Source organism: Rhipicephalus microplus, chromosome 9 (assembly GCF_043290135.1).
Source record: "Rhipicephalus microplus isolate Deutch F79 chromosome 9, USDA_Rmic, whole genome shotgun sequence".
NCBI lineage: Eukaryota > Metazoa > Arthropoda > Arachnida > Ixodida > Ixodidae > Rhipicephalus > Rhipicephalus microplus.
In genome coordinates this window covers 464,000-487,517 of record NC_134708.1, presented here as the reverse complement: position 1 = coordinate 487,517, position 23,518 = coordinate 464,000, and the positions used below count along the sequence as shown (strand labels likewise).

The following is a 23,518-nucleotide window of genomic DNA, read 5'->3' as shown; positions in this document are numbered from 1 at the left end:
TATATTTGCAGAGTCTGTCGAACGATTTGACAGATGCAGCAAATGCTAAGATGAACTTTATTATTGTTTGTGCAGTGGGGGTGGTAGAAAATACCACTTTCATTGAACTAGCAGTGCTCATGTTCACACTTCACAACTTTTTTATACTGATCCAAATTTGGTATTTCATGATAAAAAAATTTTTTCCCCATAACCTGCTTCAAATTAAGATTTTAGTGCTCCAAAAGTAACATTTTGCTGCTCCAAGAATCGCTCCAAATTATATTTCGGCTGTAGAGTATATCAAAGAAAATGACAACTTCAAAGCTGACTATGTGAGTCGACTGTAGCCCTTGCAAAGTTACGTGCGCGTATCCCTTTTATTTATTTGGGAACACTCTGTGTACTGCATCTGCAACGCTTCATGAATTGCGTCCACAACAATCTGTGAATGCGTGTGGAAAAAAAGAACTGTTAACATGTAAATGCTTTACGCCATTCGCGCTGTAAATTTTGTCTATTCTCCTGCCTGGAATAGTTGTTGAAATACAACAAATTCCTAAAATGGTGGATAAAATGTCACATGTAAATAGTGGGCCAATGTCAGTGTGGAACACCGCGCACGTTGGGATGAGAAAGAAGAGCATGGTGGAACGGTGGCACGCGGCGCGCTCGCAGTGTTCAGGCCAGGCATAGTGCAGTTTCGAGCTTCAGGGCGAGTGAGACGTTCTGCCTAGTGAGACGTGTGTGTGTGTGGTGGACTATGGAGCCAGGCAAGGTCCAGAGTGGCCGAGGTTTCAAGGATTGAGGTGCCAGAGATGGAACCACTGGCTGAATCAAGGATCACCGAGAGGTGCCGAGCTGTACCGGGCAACGTGCCAGGCTTCCACATGGGCCACTGGCTCATGAGCTTCCGCACCCAAGCTGTGTCTGGTGGTGCCCAGGTTGAGGTGAGGAACCCGGTGGCTGAGCTGGCTCACCGTAGCTGTGTCGAGATGGAACCTGCATTTGGAACTGCCACGCCTGAGTGGAGATTAAGACGTCTGAGGCCGTGTTGGTCCAGGCATCTCCTAGACGCTACTACCGCTACTTGAATGTCGTGAGATCGCAAAACTACCTCCTATTCTTTCTACTCGTGTGCTGTGGTGGACGTCGGTGATGACCACTCCGTGTATCCTTTAATTTTGTTCGTAAATGTTTCAAAACGACTCTCTGTCTGTTTCCCGCACAGCTGCACATCAGTAGTAGTGCCTGAACCATCCTAAACATCTCACTCGGGCATTTTTGATGTTATGCTGAAAGTACAATACATTGTGGCAATAGGAATGCAGATGTACTTTGATTTGTTTTGATTTTATGGCTGCTGATGTATTGAAATCACAATCAGTTCTTTTTGATTGTGCTTGTAAGCTGCCCCACACAGGCACATACCTTGTTCCATGAGGAGCCAGTGAAGAATCAGCGTATTAACATTCACCAGCCCCACAGGTCTGTGTGACAAGGGAGGAAATTAAATGTTGCTGGTAAGATGTATTGAGAGTCTAAGGAAGCTTTTTGTAAGTGTACTTTGTAAGTTTGTAAGCTTGCATTCTCTGTGCTTTTGTTACACTATGTTATGCTGTCACAAGGAACATGCATATCTGTACAATCTTCAGCACAATTGTGAAGATTATCTTGAGCTTTCTTACTGAAAACATTGAGTTTAGGCTTGACACATTAGCCCCCTAAGATTTGGAAACTTCATTATTATTACTTCAAGCACCTGAGTGTTTTGAGTTGTCGATTCATTTGCTCTTGTGCTGCAAATTGCTAGCTTGCATACTGGTTGACTCATAGGCAACCACCCTGAAAAGGTTTTTGGTTCGGTCGGTAGGAAGCCCTTCTTTGTGAGAAATCCCTGAGGATTTTCTTTACCTTTATGCTATGATTATCGGGTGATCAGTTTTTCCTTCATGACTACAGGCTAGTAGATTTACCACAGGTAGATTTATCACAGGTAGTCGCTTTAGATGCTTGAATGATCACAGTAATATCACTGTAAGTTAGATTGCTCAAAGCAAAGAAGAATCGACAGAAATTTGAGCTAGGGAAAAAAGGCATGGAGAGAAACATTTCTTTCTCCTTCATAGCACAAAGCCCTGTTGTCTGTGTGCAGGCTTGACAATGTGGAGGATGGCCGTCGCCCTCTGAAGCAGGAGAAGATAACTGATTCGTTCAAGCAGAGAAAGCGCATTGACCGCTTTGAGGGCATGCCCGAGGAAGAGGTGGCCAAACGCACCCTGCCGGACCATTTGGTGCCCAACCTGGACATTGTCATTGTAGGTCCTCCACTGGCTCCCACTCATGGTTACTGGGTGATGGGGAAAGTTTAATAGCAGTTACTGCATTACTACTAAGGACTGCGAGCTCCTAACTTACAAGCAGTTGCATAGCATTTTCGTTTGTGGTGATTGCGTACAAGTTTTGATAGAGTTGTCACTGGCTCGGTCAGTTTCTGAAATAGTGGGCTAGTTGCCAGTCCACACTTAAAACCAGCTACTAATGCACCCCCTACCCTTTTTTTTTAGGTCATAGCATTGCAGTCACAGTTGTTTTTTAAGGTGTTTATGAGCCTCAGCTGAACTATCACGGATAACTATGTATTGTTTAGCACTAGCTCTTTTATGTTATCAGTCAGCCCCTTTTCGAGATGCCTTCAAGTGTAAGAATCATTTGAATATAGCATCTTATTTACACCCACACATATGTATGAATAATTAGAAGAATAAGAATGGAGTTGAGCATATTCAATGAGCATTATCAAATCATGAATGGTAGTCTATTATAGTCCCTCAAGAGGTAGGTATATATGACAGCTGCATCTTATTGGTACCCTATAAAGCAGAAATGTGGAGGCTTATAAAGAGGGTCAAACTTAAATTGAGGACAGTGTAGCGAGGGATGGAAAGCAAAATTACAAGTGCATTTGAGCTGGAATTCGATTTGGGCAAGTTGGTACACTGTTAGCCAGGAAAAACAGCGTAAAAAAGATGAGGACACAGGAACACTAGTAATGATTTCAGTTATAATTTCAGCAATTATATGTCTCCCTCATCTTTTTTTTGCTCTGTTTTTCCCAGCGGCAGGAGTAACCTTACGAGATAGACAGGGAGCATAGTGGCTCAAGGAACAAACTGCGGTTAAGGATATTATAATTAAAATCAAAAAGAAAAATGAACATTGGCCGAGCACGTAGGCAGGATAACCGCTGCTCATTAAGGGTAACTGAAAGAATTCCGAAGGAAGGGAAATGTGTGCGAGGGAGACAGAAGATTATATGGGCAGAAGACATTTAGAAGTGTCGAGATATAATGTGGCAGCAGAAAGCACAGGACTGGGTTGATTGGTGGAATATGGGAGAGGCCATTGCCCAGCAGTGGGTGTAGTCACTGATGGTATGTATGAATATTTGATATTTCTTAGGCGTATGCATAGTAGCTTGCATATTGAGGTTCATTTGTGTACAGTGTCACTGGCCTGGAGGATTCATACACTAAGAAGAGCTTTTTATGGGCAAAGTAGCGATTAATTCTCAGAGCAGCACATTAAGGGCAGCTGTGGCCAAACTTTTACTTACCTTTCTGCGAATCGAGGCTAGCCTGCCGCCTTTGCGCGGGCTTTGTCCCCTCTTTCTGCACTCTCATGTCTTAACATGGCTCTTCTCTCCTCCATGGTCTGTCGCGTTGGGAGAGCTGGAGTAAGTATTAATCTCTCTCACCCGGTAGCGGATATTGACTGTGACGCCGTGCGCAAAGTCTCTCAAGATGTTTCGCGTGCGCATGTCGGTAGTCAGAGAGAATTTCTCTGGGACGACATGGAGTAAGCACACATTTCTTTTCCATCCGTCGACTCCTATTGTTTGAGGCTCGTCGGACTTTGCCAACGGCGCCTTGCGCCCACGATAAACGCTTACTTTTTGTCCCCCCCCCCCCCCCCCCCCCATAGAACGCTAGGCCGAGGAGCGGTGCGATGTCCTAGTGCGTGGTCAAACTATGCCGACCTATACCTTTCGGAAGCCAATGTGAGCGGAGTTTTTGCCCTCACTTGAGCGATGGGGCCGTTTGTTCCGGTGTCCCTGTGAATCACTTTTGCCCACGGAGACATGCTCGCGACACCCTGTGTGGTACTTCTCGCCCGGGGCGTGGATGAGCCCATTTGCTTTCCCGCCGCCCCTGTTGCAATGGGCTCTGTACTGCGTTTTGTTGTTGCCGCAGCCAATAAAGTGTTGTGACCTTGAGCAGTACCATGTTCTCGCCATGCTGCGCTCGGTGCCATGGCTGTCCGAACGCGCGTGTGCAGAGGCGACGGTTAAGGCGTGCCCTGCAGCTCGCTAAGACCGAACCCACGCTATTGGCCGTACTACTTTGGGATACGTGTATACTACACTGGCGCCCAACATGGGGCACTACACTTCAATGAAGAGAATCTCTCTAATTCCTACTATTTTTATGCCACAAATAGACAAGGTTAACTCAAGGTTGAGTTTGAACATCAAGCTTATTTTTCTCAAAAAAAGTTACTGCATGCCAAGGACGTGGCATAGTGTCTATTCTTCAGCATAACTTCAATCTCTTATAACCACCATATTTGCTCGCTTGTAACGCAAAGAGTGGCTTCATTGCATTTAATTGAAAAAAATTCATAAGATGGATTTGTGTGCTCAAGCCGATGTTTGGATTGACGAGTGGGCTTGTCTTCTTCAAGGCTAGAACTGATTTTATCAGCGCTAGCGTGTATATGCTTTGTACCCTCTCCTCCAATTCAAACAAAGGAAGGAAATGGGGAGCATCATGACGAACTGTGTTAGTGAAAAGAGAAGTGGTATTCCATCAGCAGAGAAGGACATGGAGTGTAGAGGTTTTCTTAAACCACAGTTGTCTGAAGAAGATGCATCACTTAACAATGGTATAGTTTGCAATTCCTAGAATGAGGACCTAACCTACATTGGTTTTCTTTGGGTACGTACCGTATCAAATAGATTAAAGAACATACAACCCCTGTTTATGGTTTTTTTTTTTTTGTTCGCAAGCTTTCATCTTCCACTTCCTCCCGTTTTTACAGCAAAAGCTATTATGAAATCACAAGGGTTGCATGCGCCATAGTTGCCCCCACTGCCACTGGTGTCCATAACTACTATCCCTCAAATTAAAAATAACTAAGTAAATAAGGAACCCCGCAGACACAATGGGAATGCAATATGGGTCCCGTGTGTGCCAGCCCAGTATTCTATCAGAGAGCCACGCCGGTGCTTGAAACTCTGTTGCAAACTCGCCTTAGGCAGGTTTGATGTTGGGAAAGGAATCGTGTTAATATGAGTAATAAAGCTTTTTAGAATAGCAAATGAACAATCAGGTGTCACACAATATTAATTGCATAACAAGTGAGTTGTTGAATGCTCCAAATCATCACAAAAATTCAGGCATAAATTTTTATCGTCAGCGTCAAAAAGTTGCGCAAAATTTCTTGCAAGTGTGTATCAGGTATCATACTTCTCTGAAGAATGGCATTAAAGGATTGCATTGTGAATGCCTCTTTGCTACACAAAAATTATGAGGATTACTAGTGTAGTGGGTACCCCACAAGTGTGCTTGTAGCACTTACCTGAAGAATGTTTGCAAAAGGTTTCGAAAGGCTACTATTCCAGCTTTCGCTGTGACTGTGCTGCATGTTCTGCACAGGCCTTGTGGTTTCTCGATTTTGTTACATTTAGGAAGAAAAAAATTTGAATTTGGTATTCAAAAGTAGTCATAATCGGAAATGAAATAGCGTGGAAGCAGCACAAGGAACAAAAAAAAAAAGAAGGGATGCTGACAAGTGTTATCTGCATCCCTTCTTGTTTTTTGTGAGAAACAAAAAAAGAAGGGATGCTGACAAGTGTTATCTGCATCCCTTCTTTTCTTGTTTTTTGTGTTGATTCCACGTTATTTCGTTTCTAATCATAGAGTACCAACTAGCTCAATCTTCACCATTCTTCTAAGTTCGATTGTAATGCAAGTGTTGGCTTTAGGTAGCAAGAATTTGAGGGAAAACTCGCGTTGCAATAGAGTAAATACGGTTTCTCCCACCCTAAAGGGTAAGCTTTTTGGGGAGGGAGGGTAGTGGTTTGATGAAATCGAAGGGATGCTCAAATGTGAGAAGGGCATCATTGCATCCTTGTCTTTCTCTGTGTTTTGGAGACAAATGAGAGGCATTGGAAATACTGTTTGAAGGACCAGTAAAACCTTATGGCCATGCACCGCTTACGGCCATGGTGGCTTTGGCACCATGGCCATAAGCGGTGCTTCTTAACAGCCTAGTTGTGATGAAGCTCAGGTAACTGGATTTAGTACAGCTACTACCGACTGCAGATGATACCACAGGATAAGCTGCCCTTGGTTTTAGACTGTGAAGCAACTGACATGGTACTCAGCTTGTTGAATAGACTCGGCTGCTTTTCATAAGTATACTTGCAAATAAAGTGAATTTTTCTTAAAATGATCGCTTCTTCTTTACAGCCCCGCCATGGTGGTCTAGTGGCTAAGGTACTCGGCAGCTGACCCGTAGGTCGCGGGATTGAATCTTGGCTGCGGCGGCTGCATTTCCGATGGAGGCGGAAATGTTGTAGGCCCGTGTGCTCACATTTGAGTGCATGTTAAAGAAACCCAGGTGGTCGAAATTTTCGGAGCCCTCCACTACGGTGTCTCTCATAATCATATTGTGGTTTTGGGACGTTAAATCCGACAAATCAATCAATCATCATTCTTCTTTACAACTGCAGTCTCTGAGCATATCACTTCAAGAATTTTGACAATATTTGTCCAAAGTTAAGGCTGGTCTTTCATAGTTTCCTGCTATATCAGCTAGAGGGAACTCGGGCCCTGCAGTTGTTTAGCCAGCATGGTAATGATGGGTAGTATGTGGTGCTGCCTAATCTTTGTGCCTTCGTGCTAGTGGGTTTGAACACACTTGTGGCTTAATTTATTTTAGGGGCGAAGCTCCTTATGGCGTGGCTTGGGCGTCCCTCGTATGTAACCACCAGTGGCACATACAGAAATAGGTATACTTGACCTCCAAGGTGGAGCCAGTGAGAGATTTCTTCTGTGCGTTGTTTAACAATAAAAAATAGTGCTCAATGTACATGCCAATGGCTGCTAATGGGGAATGAGAGACATAAGCATTCGGCTTTTAGTCAACACGCACGCTGCGATCCTTATTAGCAGCCATTGGCATGTACATTGAGCACTATCGGACAAGAAAGGGATGCTACATTATACTCGCTGGGTGTAACCTCTTTAGCTTCAGAAAGGTTTAGCGAGCGTTGAGCCGCAGTGCCATGAATACAATGAACTTGTATATACCATGAATGAACTCAAGGTGGTTAAAAATGAGAAGTAGATACGAAGCGCAAGCCGTAAGAAAGTAAAAGCCGAATTCTCCTGTCTCTCATTTTTCATTAGCAGCCATTGGCATGTAAATTGAGCCCTATTTGACAGGGAAAGGTTGCTACGTTATACTCGCTGGGCGTAACCTCCTTGGTTTTCGAAAGGTTTAGCGAGCGTTTGGTCGCAGTGCCATGAATACAGTGAACTAGAATATACCATGAACTCGAGGTGGTTAAAGGTGGGAAGTAGACCCGAAGCGCAAGCCGTAAGAAGGTGTGCGTGTGCCACCTCTCGTTTAGTCCTTGGAATGTCCGCTGGTTGGCGGTGCTTCTATGTTGTGAATATATGCTGAAAAGATGCGAGATCGTGGTACTTGGAGTGTTGAATAGATGGACGAACGCACACACAGACAGACGCATGGATGGACGCATGAACGGACGCATGAACGGACGCAGGGGCGGATGCATGAAAGAACGCAGGGACGGGCGCACAAACAGACGCATGGACGGTCACACAGACGGACGCATAGACGGACGAATGCTTCGCCCCACTCTCCATCATTCACTCCGTGGATATGCTGCCATTTTTTATGTTTTGGTTTTGTTTCGGTCAAAATACTGGATTGTTGGGAACTTCGTTAACAGATTTGAATTGTTGAGCCTAAAAATGTTCAGGTGATGAAGTGTAAATGCTGAACTCGGTCTTTTACTGACAGTCCCTCGTACTTTATGCCTGAAGAGCCTATGCCATGTGTATATGCTTTAGCTCGTACAGTTTTGACAGCTACAATTAAGGTGGCCATGATTAGTTTGTGTGTTTGCAGATTGGCATCAACCCTGGCCTCTTTGCTGCTTTTAAAGGTCACCACTATGCTGGTCCTGGAAACCATTTCTGTGAGTGCTTGCTTGCAAAATATGCGACTCTAAATTATAGTTACCTATAAAGACACAGTGCCTCGACTTGAAGGAGAAAGACCTATGAGCTCAGACTAAACCATGTGCATTGTGTAAGAATTAATGGTAACATGCCACCTTTAGATTGCAGGGCTGTGTACAGCACTCCCGGATTTAAATGGGACAGTTTAGCCCTAAAAAATGCACATGTGGGAGGGGATGCACATACTTTTGTTTTTACCATTTTCAGTTCGGGTCACATGGGCACCATTCTGACTTGAATGTGTAGATAAGACTCAATGTTATTTTAATTTTAGAGACCAGATTCATCGGGACATGATGTGGTTATCTTTAGCGATTGTTCATACCACTTATTTGAAAAAAAGTTTGATTTTAGGTTTTGAATACTTGCCTAACTTTGCTTCAAAAGAATATGGTGATTGCCTTAATTTCTAAAACGTTCATGTCTGGAGGATCCCTGAAAAAGCAATAAATGTCGGATAAAGATATGTGACGAAGTACTGGGGCTGCGCTTTTTCAAATTTCTTGTTTTTTCAGATGCATTCGTTCGTTGAACTTGGTGTAAGTAGCATTGAGATAAAACACGAATATGGTGACCTGGAATTGTCTAATAAACCCAGTACATTCTTGAAAGGCTGCTGTTCTAGAAGGCTATTTCATCATTCCTTTCAATGTGGCACAGAATAAAAAGATCCTTTATGTCAATTGAAAAACCGAATTCATTAGATATGTTGACATGCAGGCAAGTTATCACCTCATGAGAGTTCTCAGTTGCTAAAGGACCTTCAACTTGCTGTGTCTTCAGGTGCTTTAGTAGTTCAATAGGCGTCTTGTTCACTCGCAATGACGCAGAATTATGATTCGTTTTTGCGAGTTTTTGTCACAAATACAGACAAGCTAAGCTGTTCGCATTTGCTAATGGCATTGGCCAGTTTGAGCAATAGTTACACCACTTCACTCATTTCTCTCTCACTTCCGCAGGTTCAGAGTCCTTTCCCATTGATTCAACTGCCTTTTCATTGAAAGGCCGCTTTCTGTCTCTGCTCACGCATAGGCGGGGAGAAGGTGTTTCAGTGTAGTAAAAAAATGTCATATGTTGCATGCACATCAGGTTGCTTGTGAAACCCCTCTGATATGGGGCAAAGTACAGGTGGGACAAACTAAATGTTACATTGATTAGTGATTAAGTGAACACAGGCGTTCACTGACAAAAAAAAGTAGCCACATATCTGATTCTTGCCAAGCCTGCTTGAAGGAGCTGCATGTTGCACATGAGTCAAGGTTAACTGAGGGCAATAATAAGCTGTCGAAGAGTCACATTAAGACAGAATGGGAGCTTGTGAAAGCTTATTGTGTGAAGAAGAGTGGAGGAAATGGCATTAGTGATAACTAGTTGGCACTAAACGACTAGAAAATTTATTTTCTGGATAATTACTGCTGGATAATGTTCCCCAATGTGTGTGGGCAATGAAGGATGGTAGTACATATGTACAGTACTCCCGAATTCAGGCATTGCATACAATTACATGTACATGTCATGACTGGTACATGTCATTGCTCAAGGTAACCATGTGACATTGCGACAAATCTTATCTATAAAGATGTCAGCTCTGAACGTCAAAATTATGCCGATATGGCGTGAACTGAAGATTGTGGAAATGAAATTTTGTATAGTACTTGGTGCTAAGTTAATTGTTTGTATCCGTGAATACTGTATACGATCCACCTCTAGTAAAGCCTTGTCAGTCCGTGCTTGCCCATACTTTTTGTGCGATTGTTTCTTAGCTTGCATTCATGTTCCCTCCAAGTTTGCATTGTTCGTACATGCATAACGATAGCTCAAAACTGTGCTAAAGAGTGTGTGATTTATAAAAATATGCTAGTTTGAAAGTAGTTTTCTCAAAAAGGGCAGTTCTCCTCGATTTCAAAGATGGCATCGCATATCGAGCATCAGTGTGCAACACAGTTGAGTGCAGCAGACAGTGTGGCATGTAAAACATAGGAAAAACTGCTACTAGAACTATAATCTGCTATTCTTGTGTTTCAGCCTATGGGATTGTCTCTTAGGGGTACTCACACAAAAACATTGGCTTCGCGTTTTTCCGATGAGATGCGTTGCTGGGGGCGTATTAGTCATGACACGACACATCGTTTGTTACAGCGTGCGAGAGATAATTAATTATAGGCCCATCATTATCCATCAATTTCAGTTTTGATTAGAGAGAGCTCCAAAAACTGGGCGCAACTGTTGCCACCTAACGAGTGCAGCTCATGACCACGTCAGCACACAAAACTGTGACACGATTCCGCTCGGTTTGCATCAAGAATTACTTTCGAATAGAAACCGGGACTGCAATGTCGCCAAACACAAAACTTTCTAAACGTGCGCCATAACCAAGCACTCGCAACCAGCCGTCGCGGAACATACGACGCGGGAACAAACGTGGCAAAATAAAATGGCAGTCATGACGTCATCATAACTTGTTTTGTTGGCTGCTGCGTGGTGACGTTGGGAAAGTAGGGTGTCACCTAAGGGTCCCCTTCGAGTGTGTCAATGGCACGATGGAGTCGAGGGCTCACGCAAACTTCAAAATCTTTTTCAAATACCTTCCCAGCTATATTCGCAGTTATTATTTTGCAGATGATGTACAAATGTTCTTGAGAATCGACCCCACAGGCTATCTTAGCCACGAAATTTTGTGTCAGTGCCCCTTTAAGCATTTTTTTATTGATTCTACTACTACTATGTGACCATGTAAATGAAAAGGAAAAGAAAAGTGCCACCCATAACTGTCATTTATATTACGATGACACCTTAACAGGTCGGCATGAGGAATGGGGTAGTGGGAATAAAAGAGAAAGGTAAGAGAAGGTATGAAAAGCAAGAGAAGGAGAAAAAAAATCGCATTAGATCCGCCCACATACGCACATAAAATAATACGCACGAAACACACAGCTGACCGAGAAGACTGCTGAGAAAGCCGGGGGCACAGTGATGCGCACAGTTTAACATGCGCAGGAAGAAGAGTGGGGACGCCAAACTCGCATTGGAAGTCCGGTTATCCCCGCTGCTCAGAGCTCGTTGGAGGCGTAATCCGCAGCAGCAGCAGCAAATTTCCGTTGCTCACAGTCCAATGGGAGGAGCGGGAGAACAGAAAGTATTGATTGCACCAGCAAGTTAATTGTGGTGGCCAAGAAAGGGCGGGGAGGGGCCAGTGGCTTGAAGGCACGGGCGGTGTCGTAGCGGTGTTCTTGGGGGCGGCGGCAGGAACCGGCAGTTGCGCAAAGGCGCGCGGTGTCTACGTCGCCGTCGAACGCTTGGTGACGGCCGCAGGGGCTGGCTGCCATGTGGATGATAGCGAGGCCGTTGTCGTTGAAGTGGAAACGGCGGGCACACTCGTTGTGGGAACAGGGGCGGCCTTCGAGGTTGTGCCGCCGGTAGCGGTGAGCGCATCTCAGAAGGAGCATCCCTGGATGATGGTAGCGCAGCTGCTGGGGGTCCTAGCGTGTTCCAGGGCTTGGCGGCGAGTCACGGTGCCATCAGTTGAGGCCATGATGACCGCGGCCCTGCTCTGGAGTTTCTAAGACGGAACAGTGCGGCTCGGTTGTGGGATGCTTCCTATGACAGTTCATGCAGTGAGGGTGTGCTGCACATGATCCTGGCGCGTGCTTGAAGCCGCAGCGCAAGTACCGCTCGTCTCACAAGCAGGTGGCGGTTGCGTGCCCAAAGCGGCTGCAACGGGAGCACTGCAGGGGCCGGGGCTGGTGGGGTCGAACAGAGCGCTTTGGCTTGTAGAGCAATATATCTGAGGGGACGATGCTCCCCAGGAAGGTGAGGGTGAGGCAGTTGCCTCTGCGGACACCGGACACTAGTGGCACAGGTGACGCAATGTTGCCGGCAAGGTCCTTGAAGGGGATCGTCGGGTCTACTCCAAAAACCATGCCAACGCAGGTGTTCAGGTCGTGTTGTTTGGCCCGAACTTTGGTGTCGCAAATCCTCCTGACCTGAAGTAGGGCAGTCAGATCGACATTAGGGTGAGTGTTGACCGCAACAAGGTTGCGCCGAAAATTCACCCGCACTCGGTGGGTGGCTGGGAACCCCGAGAGAAAGGCAGCGATCACATCCCTCGACGCAGCCAGGAAGTTGGCTTTCTTCCCGATCAGCCGAAAATTTATGGTGGCCGCATGGTCAGAAGGAGGAAGGTTGCCAATGAAGTGGGGACGATCGAGGTGCGGGGATGTGCTTGAAGGCACGGACGGCACACTGGGAGCGGGCGCCGATCGCTCGGCTAGCACGATGTTGGAGAGGCAAGAGGAAGGGTTGCTGCTGGGAGAATAACTCTTGCAGGAAGCCACGGCTGTGGCACGAGACTAGAAAGTGCCAGTTTTCACTTTCGCTTTGCTCGAAACCAGGGAGGAGGGTGGCATTGTGATGGCTGCTGTCCTCTTGAGGCGGTGTTTTCTTTTTGGAGGGTACAGGCTTGGATTATGCCTCTTGCTGCTGGGTTGGCACCGATGTTGATGCCGGGGAAGCTGTGAAAGCGTTCCGCTGTGGCGGTTTTTTCCGGTTGCCTTTAAGAGGCGCCATTTGTAGCCCTTGAATGGCTGCGCATGAAAAGCCCAGAGCGAGGATCGGGGTAAGGTCGGGAGCACAGAAAGGCTCTTCCTACTTCGGTGAAATCTCGCGCAAACTCCTATTGATTCTCAATATATTTCTCATCAAATTTATTAACAGTGCTATTATACTGATGAAACAGATGCTTGGGCTAGTTGGTGATTGGGAATCAACATATATTCACAGCGCAAGACTACGAGTAGTTACGACGTAACTACAGAAAAAAAGACAAGGACAAAATCAGCGCTCTTTCTGTCCTTGTCTGTAGTTACGTCGTAACTACTCGTAGACTTAGGCTGTGCAAATATGTTGGCTATTATACTGGCCTCCATATTTTTGTCCACCAAGAATGTATCCAATGTGTCGCTTTATTTATGTTTTCAGTCAAAACTATAAAGACATGGTTGCCGTTTGCAATACCTATCTCCTACGGCAATAGCATTGCTTTTTCTCTTTTTTCCCTTTTGTTTTACACATTTTTTTGTCTGTGTAATTAAAAAGGAATTGAAAAACGACCAGCCTCTGATGGCACTCAGCTTCCTCAAGTTGTCTTTGGTTCAATGCAGCTGCTTATGGTACTGCCCTTATCAGAGCAGCACTGTAAGGAGGAACTCAAAGGAAATCTCTATGGCCTTATTATTATTATAGCCTCTTGAAGGTTCTGCACCACTTCTCTAACTTGAATGTGGCTACATCAGATATGCTTGATATCTGTAGCCTGATGTTTGGGAAGCCCTCTACGTGAGTGTATAATTTTGCAAGTGTTTTCATGGAGGGAATCTTTTCATGCAGGGCGGTGCCTGTTTTTGGCTGGCCTCATTCCTGAGCCAATGACTGCTGTAGATGACTTCAAACTCATCCACTATGGAATTGGCTTTACCAACATCGTCGCCCGCACGACGCGAAGCAGTGCCGACCTATCCAGGTTAGTAGAACCCAAAGACTTTAAATCTGGTGAAACACTTCATGAAAGTGCTGTCCATAATCATCAGAAGCTAATGCCCACCTATGGCAAAGGCAAACCATAATAGTGTTTGTTTTTCAGGGCAATAGCATAACTAGAGCAGCAAATTATGTGTCAGTCGTTGCATCTGTTGAATTGCATGGGCATGCTTAAAGGCAAAGGCACATGCTTTTCTGTCATGATTGCAGCAATGTAAATCTAGTCAGTTGCTTTTATGACACTGATCTAACAACCTTAGATTGTTGTTGATGTTGTAGCGTCATGCCAGTCTTGGCCAGCTGCCGCACTAAAGAAGAAGAGAACCGCATGGCTCGTGATGCGCGAGCCACAAGGGCAGCACGGCTGAGCCTGGCCTGGCTGGAGGCTGCAGTGGCGACTCCGTCTATGCCTGCATCCCAAATAAAAGCTGTGACCTCATCACGGGCTCATCGCCACCGTCTTGCCTCTCCTTCCTCAACAATTGGTGACCACAGAACAACGGACAAACAACCGGTGCTGCACCGCAACCACTGAGCTTCGCGGACATGTTCCAGCCAGCTCAAGCCTTGCAGCTGCACTTTGACTCGCTTTGTGGGCATCGAGGCTAGCCTGCCGCCTTTGCGCGGGCTTTGCCGCCTTTTTCTCCATTCTCATGTCCCAACATGACCCCCCCCCCTTCATGGTCTGCCGCGCTATGGTGAGTGGTGAGCAGTACGGTGTCCTAGTGCGTGCTCAAACTGCGCCGACCCGTATCTCTCCAAAGCCAATGCGAGCACCTTTGCCCTTGCTCGAGCAACCGAACCTTGGTCCCAGTGTCTCCGTGAATCACTTTCATCACGTAGACGTGCTTGTGGCACCCTGTGTAGAAGAGCTTCTGAAGGCCCAGCAAAGTGATCCATTTTGTCGCGAAATGTGCGACGGTCTCAGAGAGATGGAGCGCCGTGCCTGCAGCGGGCGCGGATAGCGGCTGTCTCGGCAAGACGGAGCACCGTGATACTGCTTGCCCTGCAGCGGGCGCGAATAGGGAGCTCGTACCAGCGTGTCGTTGAGTCCCCGGCAGATTCATATTTGCTGGACCATGACGGGCTCCTGCTGAAGTATATAGCCACTGAAGACGAGTCCATCGACCCGTTTAAGGTGGTTATGCCCAAAAGTCTGAGAGTCGCACTGTTGCGATCATCTCATGACGAACCCATGTCTGGTCATCTGAGTGGCTCTAAAGTTTTTGCAAAACTTAGCCGCGGTGTGACCTGGCCCGGCATGAAGAGTGACATTTTTCGCTATTGCCATTCTTGGCGCGTCTGTCAGTGAAATCGAGGGGTGGCAAACCGTCCGGTCTGATAAAATCTATTGTGAGTGAGCGTTCGTGGCAAGTGGCCACCTGCGATCTAATGGGACCATTTCCCAGATGTAAGCAGGGATTCATTCACCTGAAGGTAGTCGTTGATCACTTTTCGAAATGATTGGAATTGTTCCTTCTTTGGAAGGTGACAACGCGAGCGGTGCTTGAGAAGCTGCAGGAAATGTTTTGCCGGTTCGGCTTCCCGGAAAGGCTCATCACGAACAATGCTTCGTATTTCACCGCTTGGGTGTTTGTTGTCACGTGCCGTTCCCTCGCAATTGATCACTGCATCACTTCACCCTACGAACCCCAGTCCATTTGACGGAGCCCGTCAATTGTATGCTCAAACCCATGTTAACGGCCTTTGCCGAAAGTCAAAGGAACTGAGCAGACCATTTGAGTGAGCTCGCGTTCGCTATTCGGACGTCCGAGAGTCGCTCAACTGGTTTCTCGCCCGCCTTTTTAAATTTTGGAAGGGAGTTGGCAAATCCAGTGACCAGCATCACTTAATGTCAGCTCGAGGACGAGGATGCACCGGCAGACTGCTCTGCTTACGCGTCGACACTTCGGGACAGACTTTATCGAGCTTTCTGCAAAGCAAGGCAAAGTTTTGGCGTCGGCCAGGGCTCAGCAGGAAGGCCCAATATGACAGCAAGCATCGCGACCTAGTTTTTGAGGTGGGCGATCTTGTTCTGAAGCGTAACCACGCTCTTAGCGATGCCAGTAAGGGGTTCTTAACCTTGCTCACTCCTAAGTGGCTTGGTCCGTATCGAGTAGATAGAGCTTGCACTCCACTAGCGTACCTCTTGAAAGATCCCCATTCGGGAAAACTCGGCCGATCCCATATCGCAGACCTGAAACCTTTTGTATCACAGTCTGACGAGCTCGCGCCAGCGCCCTGCGGCACTTCGTGTAAGCAACGGGGCACTCCCGGGGCGGCAGACCGCATACAGACCCCGCACCAGTATAATCTGAGGAAGTGGTCACCTTTGTGATTTCGCGCCGGACAGCGGACTTCTTCGCAACCAAAGGCCCTCAGTTTACTGTCTAGCCTCGGTATAGGTTAGCTTCTTTACGGCCTTTTCTCGTAAAGAAGTCGACCCCACCCAGTTTGCTGCCAGTGTTTCTTTTTTAAGTGTTCGTGTGTATTTTAAATGCGAAGCATTTCTTAACGAACTTCAGCGACTTTGAGCGTATCTATCTAGCCGCCTACGACATTTAGCTCTCCTAGCCGTTTCGATTATGGTATCGATACCAAACTTGGTATGGCATAACATGACTGTATGGAGAACATATTTGACTAGTCATAACATTAAAATCATGTCACGTATGTCAAGAATGTCATGATTTACATTTCATGGTCCTGCAGCTCTTGCAGTGGTTCCGTTTTTTTGGCATGTTGTAAAACTGATATGCTATGACATGATTGCATGGCGAACACAATCGCCAGATCCTAACATGAAAATCATGACATGCTTGTCATGTAACAACATGACTACATGTCACGCTCATGATGCGCTCGCAGCCGTCTCGCTAGCGTCACATATACCGAATTTGGTTTTACGGTACGTTAATGGATGACGAAGGTATGTGACTGGTGCAAACATGATAATCATGAGATGCGTGTCAAGTAACAACATGACTACATGCCACGCTCCTGATGCACTGGCGGCCGTTTCGCTAGCTTCACTTATACCACATTTGGTATGATGGGACTTGAATGTATGGCGAAGGTATAACACTGGTGCAAATATGATAAACATGAGATGCGTGTCATGTAACAGCATGACTACATGCTATGCTCATGATGCGCTTGCTTCACATGTACCAAACTCGGTATTACGCGACGCGAACGGACGATATAGGTAAATGACACATCCAAACGTGATAATCACGACATGCATGTCATGAAAAGCATGATTACATTCCACACTAATGATGCTGTCGCGGCCGTTTCACCAGCTCCACATATGCCAAATTTGGTATTATGTGACGCCAATGGATGACGAAGGTACTTTACTGGTGCAAACTATATAATCATGAGATGCATGTCATGTGAGAACATGACTACATGCCACAGTCAAGGTGCCAGTACATTTCGACATGACGCAGTGCGCATACTCGCCGGCGTTCATTTCGTCTCGTCCCGCCGGCGTTGCCACGCCTGGTGCCGATCCTGCCATATACTCGAAGGCGCGTGCCGCACTGCGTTCTTTGATGCATGCGCGTTTCAGCGCGTCCGGCGTCCCTCCGTCAAGAAAAGAGGGAGACGCAGTGTTGCCTGGGTAACGCATCGACATAGAGTAATGTTACTCTACGGAATCGGTGGGAAATGCAGCATTTTGCATTTCGAGCTGGTTGCGGTCGGGTCGCGCCGACGGACGCTGGTCGCGCTTGGCGTCAGACTGTAGAGTGGCCACGTTTCACTAACGTAACGTCGCTGTGCACAGCGTGCGCGCGCGTCAACGCTACATCAAAGTATATTGTGTCCTTCATGATGCGCTCGTGGCCGTTTTGCTGGCTCCACATATACCAAATTCGGTGTTACGTGACGTCAATGGATGACGAAATATATGACTGGTGCAAACATGATAGTCCTGACAGGCATGTCATGTAAAGACATGACAACATACCACGCTCATAGTGTGCGTGCAGGCGTTTCGCTAGTTCCACATATACTAAATTTGGTATCACGTGACGTGAATAAATGACGAAGGTAAACGACACATCCAAGCATGATGATCATGACACATAAGCGTTGAACGCATCATTTACCTCCATCTCGTAACGTTGTGCTGATTTTAAAGTGACAAATAAACATGCTTCGCATATCATCGATTCCCTCTGTACGTGGGATCTGCCATTTTTAGCTCTCCTGGCCGTTTCGATAGTTGTATCAATACCAAACTTGGTATGGCATAACATGACTGCTTGAAGAACATATTTGACTAGTCATAACATGAAAATGATAACATGTGTGTCATGAATGTCATGATTTACATCTCATAATCCTGCAGCTCTTGCGGTGGTTTCGTTCACATGGCATGTTGCAAAACTGGTATGGTTTGACATGATTGCTTGGCGAACACAAGTGACAGACCACAACATCAAAATCATGACATGCATGTCATGTAACAACATGACTACATGCCACGCTCACGATGCGCTCGCGGCCGTTTCCCTAGCGTCACATATAGCAAATTTGGTATCACAGTACGTGAATGGATGACGAAGGTACGTGACTGGTAGAAACATGATAATCATGAGATGCGTGTCATGTAACAACATGACTACATGCCACGTTCATGATGCACTGTTGGCCGTTTCACTAGCTTCACTTATACTAAATTTGGTGTTACGGGGCGTGATTGGATGACGAAAGTATGATACTGGTGCAAATATAAGAAACATAAGATGTGTGTCATGTAACAACATGACTACATGCTATGCTCATGATGCACTCATGACCGTTTCGCTAGCTTCACATGTACCAAACTTGGCACGTGACGCGAACGGACGACATAGGTAAATGACACATCCAAACATGATAATCACAACATGCATGTCATGTAACAACTTGACTAACCCCTGTATTCAAAAACACTGCTTGACTTTAACTTGACTTGCCACCGACTTCAATGCAGCACAAACACATTTCAAACTAACTACCGCTCGGGCCGACCTCTCTGCCTTTCTGTAAATAAACATACTTCCTTCCTTCAAACATACTGTCTTTAGGCGGTGCGAAGGCAGCACCAATGCACAGACACATTTCAAACGCGCTACATTGAAGGTGGTTTCAAGTCAAGTTTAAGTGAAGGAGCGTTTTTGAATACGGGGATAAATGCCGCATCCATGATGCGCCCACGGCCGTTTCGCTAGCTTCACATATGCGAAATTTTGTATCACGAGACGTCAAAGAATGACGAAGGTATGTGACATGTGCAAACATGATAATCATGAGGTGCGTGTCATGTGAGAACATGACTACATGCAACAGTCAAGGCGCCAATACTTTTCGACGTGATGCGGTCGCGTGCTCGGCGGCGTTCATTTTGTCTCGTCCCGGCGTCCCTCTGTCATGGAAAGAGGGAGACGCAGTGTTGTCTGGGTAAAGCATCGGCATCAAATGCAGCTTGTCGCATTGCCTGCCGGTTGCCGTCGGGCTGCGCCGACAGACGCTGGTCCCGCCTGGCGTCAGACTATACAGTGCTCGCGTTTTGCAAACGTAGCATCGCTGTGCCCAGCGTGCGCGCGCGTCGATGCTACATTGGAGTACATTGGGCCCTTCATGAAGCGCTCGCAGCCGTTTTGCTAGCTCCACATATACGAAATTCGGTGTTACGTGACGTCAATGGATGACGAAAGTACATGACTTGTGCAAACATGATAATCCTGAAAAGCGTGTCATGTAAGAACATGACAACATACCACACCCATAGCGTGCTCGCGGCCATTTCGCTAGCTCCACATATACAAAATTTGGTATTACGTGACGTGAATAGATGACAAAAGTAAATGACACATCCAAACATGCATGATAATAATTACATGTAAGTCATGTACAGAATTATTTACCTCCACCTCGTAGCATTGTGCTGATTTTGAAGTGACCATCAACCTTTCTCATTACGGCTTCGCATATTATCGATTCCCACTGTACGTGGGATCTGCCATTTTTATGTTATGTTTCTTTTGTCTAATATTAAGTGTTCATTTGTATTTGATGTTTTTAAAGTTATTTTGGCCATACATTGAGTGTCATTATTGCTCTGTGTTACTTTTTCTTCCATGTTTATTTCGTCTATCGGCCAAGGGAGTTGTGACCTTGAGTATTGGTGCTTATGCGTAGAGAGAGGGACAAAGGACGCTTTGCTCGCGTAGCCAGCGGCGGTGTGTGTGCGCGTGCTTCTGTGCGTGTGTAGTGTGTGACGCTTCAGTGCATGCCTGTGAAGAGTGCACATCGTGGTTTCATCCTGTCAACGTGGACACTAGAGGTGCTGGGGGCACTGAAATACTGTCGCTGTGCTCTGCTCTCGGCTGTCGCCGAGAAGCCATGCTGCCCCTTCCATTTTGGCTTCTGCGCGAGGTCAGCTGACAGCAGCTATATGCTGCCGGCCAACGCCAGGGCGTCTCGCAGCCAATTCCAGTTCGGCCTCCCTGATCCCCGGAGAGGCCAGGCTTCCCAGCGAGGTTTCCCCATCTCCATCGAGAAATTCGGGCCCTTCAAACCACCACTGAAGCGGCGTTCGTCAAACTCGCGACTAATCAAGAGCAGCAATGAGCCATCAGAGAGCCCCCTTCCGTGCCTCTGACCTCACACGCGGACATTGTCACGCTCTGCTGCCCCCTCCGCACGAATGACGCTATCCCGTTTCAGCACAACGAGCACTAGTCCTACTTTTCTGTGCTCCCTTTTGCAAACATCTTATGGTGTCATGTGTTTATTTTATCAATGTTTTTTTCTCCTTTGCCATCATTTTTTTAGCAGCAGTTACAGGGCTGGACTGAGGTTAGCTGTCGCTCATAGCAGTGTCATTTTAGCTGCGTGGGCGACGTCCAGCTGCCTTAGCAGACCGGTAAAGGGCAAATTTAGGAGAGGGTGTTGTGGGAATCAAGGCTATCCTGCTGCCTTTGCGCTGGCTTTGCCGCCTCTTTCTCCATCTTCATGTCCCGTCAGGACCACCCTCCTCCATGGTGTGGCGCGCTGGGGTGAGTGATGGTGACGTTTAACCCCTCTCACACGGTAGCGGATGCCGACTGTGGCCCCACGCGCAAAGTCTCTCCGAGAGGTTTCATGCGCGCGCATTGGGAGTGAGAGAGACCTCTCCGGCAACGACATGGTGGTAAGCATGCTTTTCTTTTTCGTCCGTCAGCTTCCTTCGTTTGTGGCTCGTTCAAACTTCGCCAACAGCGCCTTGCGCCCGCGGCGCCTTGCGCCCGCGGCGAAGGGTGGTACAGTGTCCTAGTGCGTGGTCAAACTGCGCCGACCTGTATCTCTCCGAAGCCAATGCGAGCGCCTTTGCCCTAGCTCGAGCAATTGGGCCTTTGTGCCAGTGTCTCGGTGAATCACTGCACTCACTGTACTCGCTGTATTGATATTTTGGTATTGTATTTCTTTTTGAGTTTACTATGAGTGCCCTTCTTGCAAGGACCGAATTCTGGTCTGCAGTATGTTATAAATAAAAGAAATCACTTTTACCACGGAGACGTGCTCACTGCACCCTGTGTAGTACTTCTTGCTCGGGGTGTGGATAAGCCCATCTGCTTTCCCGCCGCGTCTTTGCAACAGGCTTTCTACTGCGTTTCGGTGTTGCTGCAGGCAATGAAGTGTTGCGACCTTGAGCAGTACTGTGTTCTCGCCATGGGGACGGTTAACACGTGCCCTGCGGCTGGCTAAGACCGGACCCACGCTAGTACGCGTAATCTTTCAGGTTACGTGTACACTACAGCCTCTACCACCGTTCCGCACCTCCGACATCGAGTCAAGGGTCCAAGAGTTCGAGGATGCCTTGGAGCTTTCACTTGACCTCATATGGCACCTCGCCTATTTCTCTTGGTGCTCTCGCCCATATGACGGTCTATGGAATGTCATCCTTCGGTTTCGCGGCACTGAACACCGCCTCTGACACGAGACCGACCACACAGATGGTGCTTTTTCATCAACGCTGATCAAGCCTTTCTCACGGTTTTCCTCAACCGCATCTCGTCCAGCACTGTCCACAACCACGAGGTAGGCGACCGTCCTATGACAAAGGACTCCAAGGACATATCACAGCGTACGCTGCTCGAAAATCGGCCTTTGGTTGACCGGTCGGTGCCTGTGGACACGCCGGTGAACAAGACGACTTCAGCGCCTATTCACGCAGTGTGCGACACCCAAGCCGGCGCAACCTGTCACCTGTTCGCTGACACCACGTGCGGCACCGTAACTGAACCAGCTGCCCTCTTCCACGCCAGCAGCAAAGCTTCCGCCAGCATGGCAACGGCTGTGGACGACGTTCCAGTTATGCCCATATCCAAGTTATCCGATTGTGACTCGCCTGCTACGCGAGCATATGGCCAGCACTCCGTTCCGCACCCAAGATCTCTTGTGGCGACGGCCATGGGTGGCAACGCAGCCGCATACATGGTGTGCCGTGGTCTGGTACAGCCCAAGTCTCTTGCGGATTTTGACTTGCTGCCGACAATCTCTGAGGACAGCGCTGAAAAGCTTGAAACCAATGAGCACTTTCCACAAGACATTCGACGACGCAGCGGTTCTGATCAGTGCTGCTCAAGTCCGGGGCCTTTTTTTTTTCAGTACATGCCAGAGTTCCTGCCATATGTGCCAGCGTTTCTGCCATCCTTGTACACCTTGCGCTCGTGCCATCAGCCCGTCGCTGTTCTATGCATCTCCCGCTGCCACGTCTGCATCTCGTCGAAAACCGCAGCGTGCATTGCAGAGCCTTTCTTCCGGCATGCAGTTTCAGGGACCATCGACCAGCATGCCCATGCCCGCACCTCATGCAGACAGCATCCATTTCTCAACGACGCTCGTGCGTACAACAACCATACAACACTTGCAACACGTGCCCTCTCAAGTTATCACTGCACTCCGAACCATCCCTACTGAGGAGTTATCTGACTGGCGACCGATAGTGTCACTGACGCCCATGGCCACAAAGTCCTAGATAGGTTGCATCACTGCTTCCTACATCATCTGTTCGGCGTGCACCTCACCCTCTCCGCGGCTCCCAGTGTCACCCACCAGAACTTTCAGCTACCCAACGTTTTTCACGGTAACAACTCGGACTTTCCCACGGACAAACCATGGACTGCTGCTCATGTACATAGTGTCCACCCCTCTTGATTTTTCTTTTGTGCGTGTATGAAATTGCGCAAAGGCTAGGCGGGGAGCTCATGTAGCATCGCGTCAGTCTTGCCCAGCTGCCGCACTAAAGAAGAAGACTGCCACATGACTTGTGATGCACGAGCCACGAGGGCAGAATGGCTGAGCTCCTGGCCTGGCTGGACGCAGCATTGGCGACTGCGCCTACGCCTGTGTCCCAAATAAAAGCTGCGACCTCAGCACGAGCTGATCGCCGCCGTCTTGCCTCTCCTTCCTCAACAATGTAAATGTGATGTTTCATTCTCACTTTTAAACTTCCTGGTCTTGCAAACCTAGAGATGTCCAGATGCATTCCTAGTACGTGCACTATTTCTAGATCACGATACTTGCACAATATATTGACCGAGTTTTTATGTGAGCTCTGCATAGGGTTGTCAACTGTCCAGTTTTAGACCAGCCTGGCCAGTTTTTTAGATCGCTGGTCAATTGCCAGT

The 23,518-nt window shown here is 47.3% G+C and overlaps 1 protein-coding gene across 10 annotated transcripts in view; it reads left to right on the top strand.

Annotated features, from left to right (window-relative positions):
* Tdg (Thymine DNA glycosylase) overlaps positions 1-23,518 on the top strand; it is a 300,029-nt gene that overhangs the window by 141,687 nt on the left and 134,824 nt on the right. For all 10 annotated transcript variants that reach the window (XM_075872934.1, XM_075872932.1, XM_075872933.1 and 7 more), the window contains 3 exons: positions 2,135-2,297; positions 8,203-8,272; positions 13,701-13,833. In XM_075872934.1, coding sequence (XP_075729049.1) covers positions 2,135-2,297; positions 8,203-8,272; positions 13,701-13,833 — 366 coding nt within the window. The remainder of the gene's footprint in view (positions 1-2,134; positions 2,298-8,202; positions 8,273-13,700; positions 13,834-23,518) is intronic.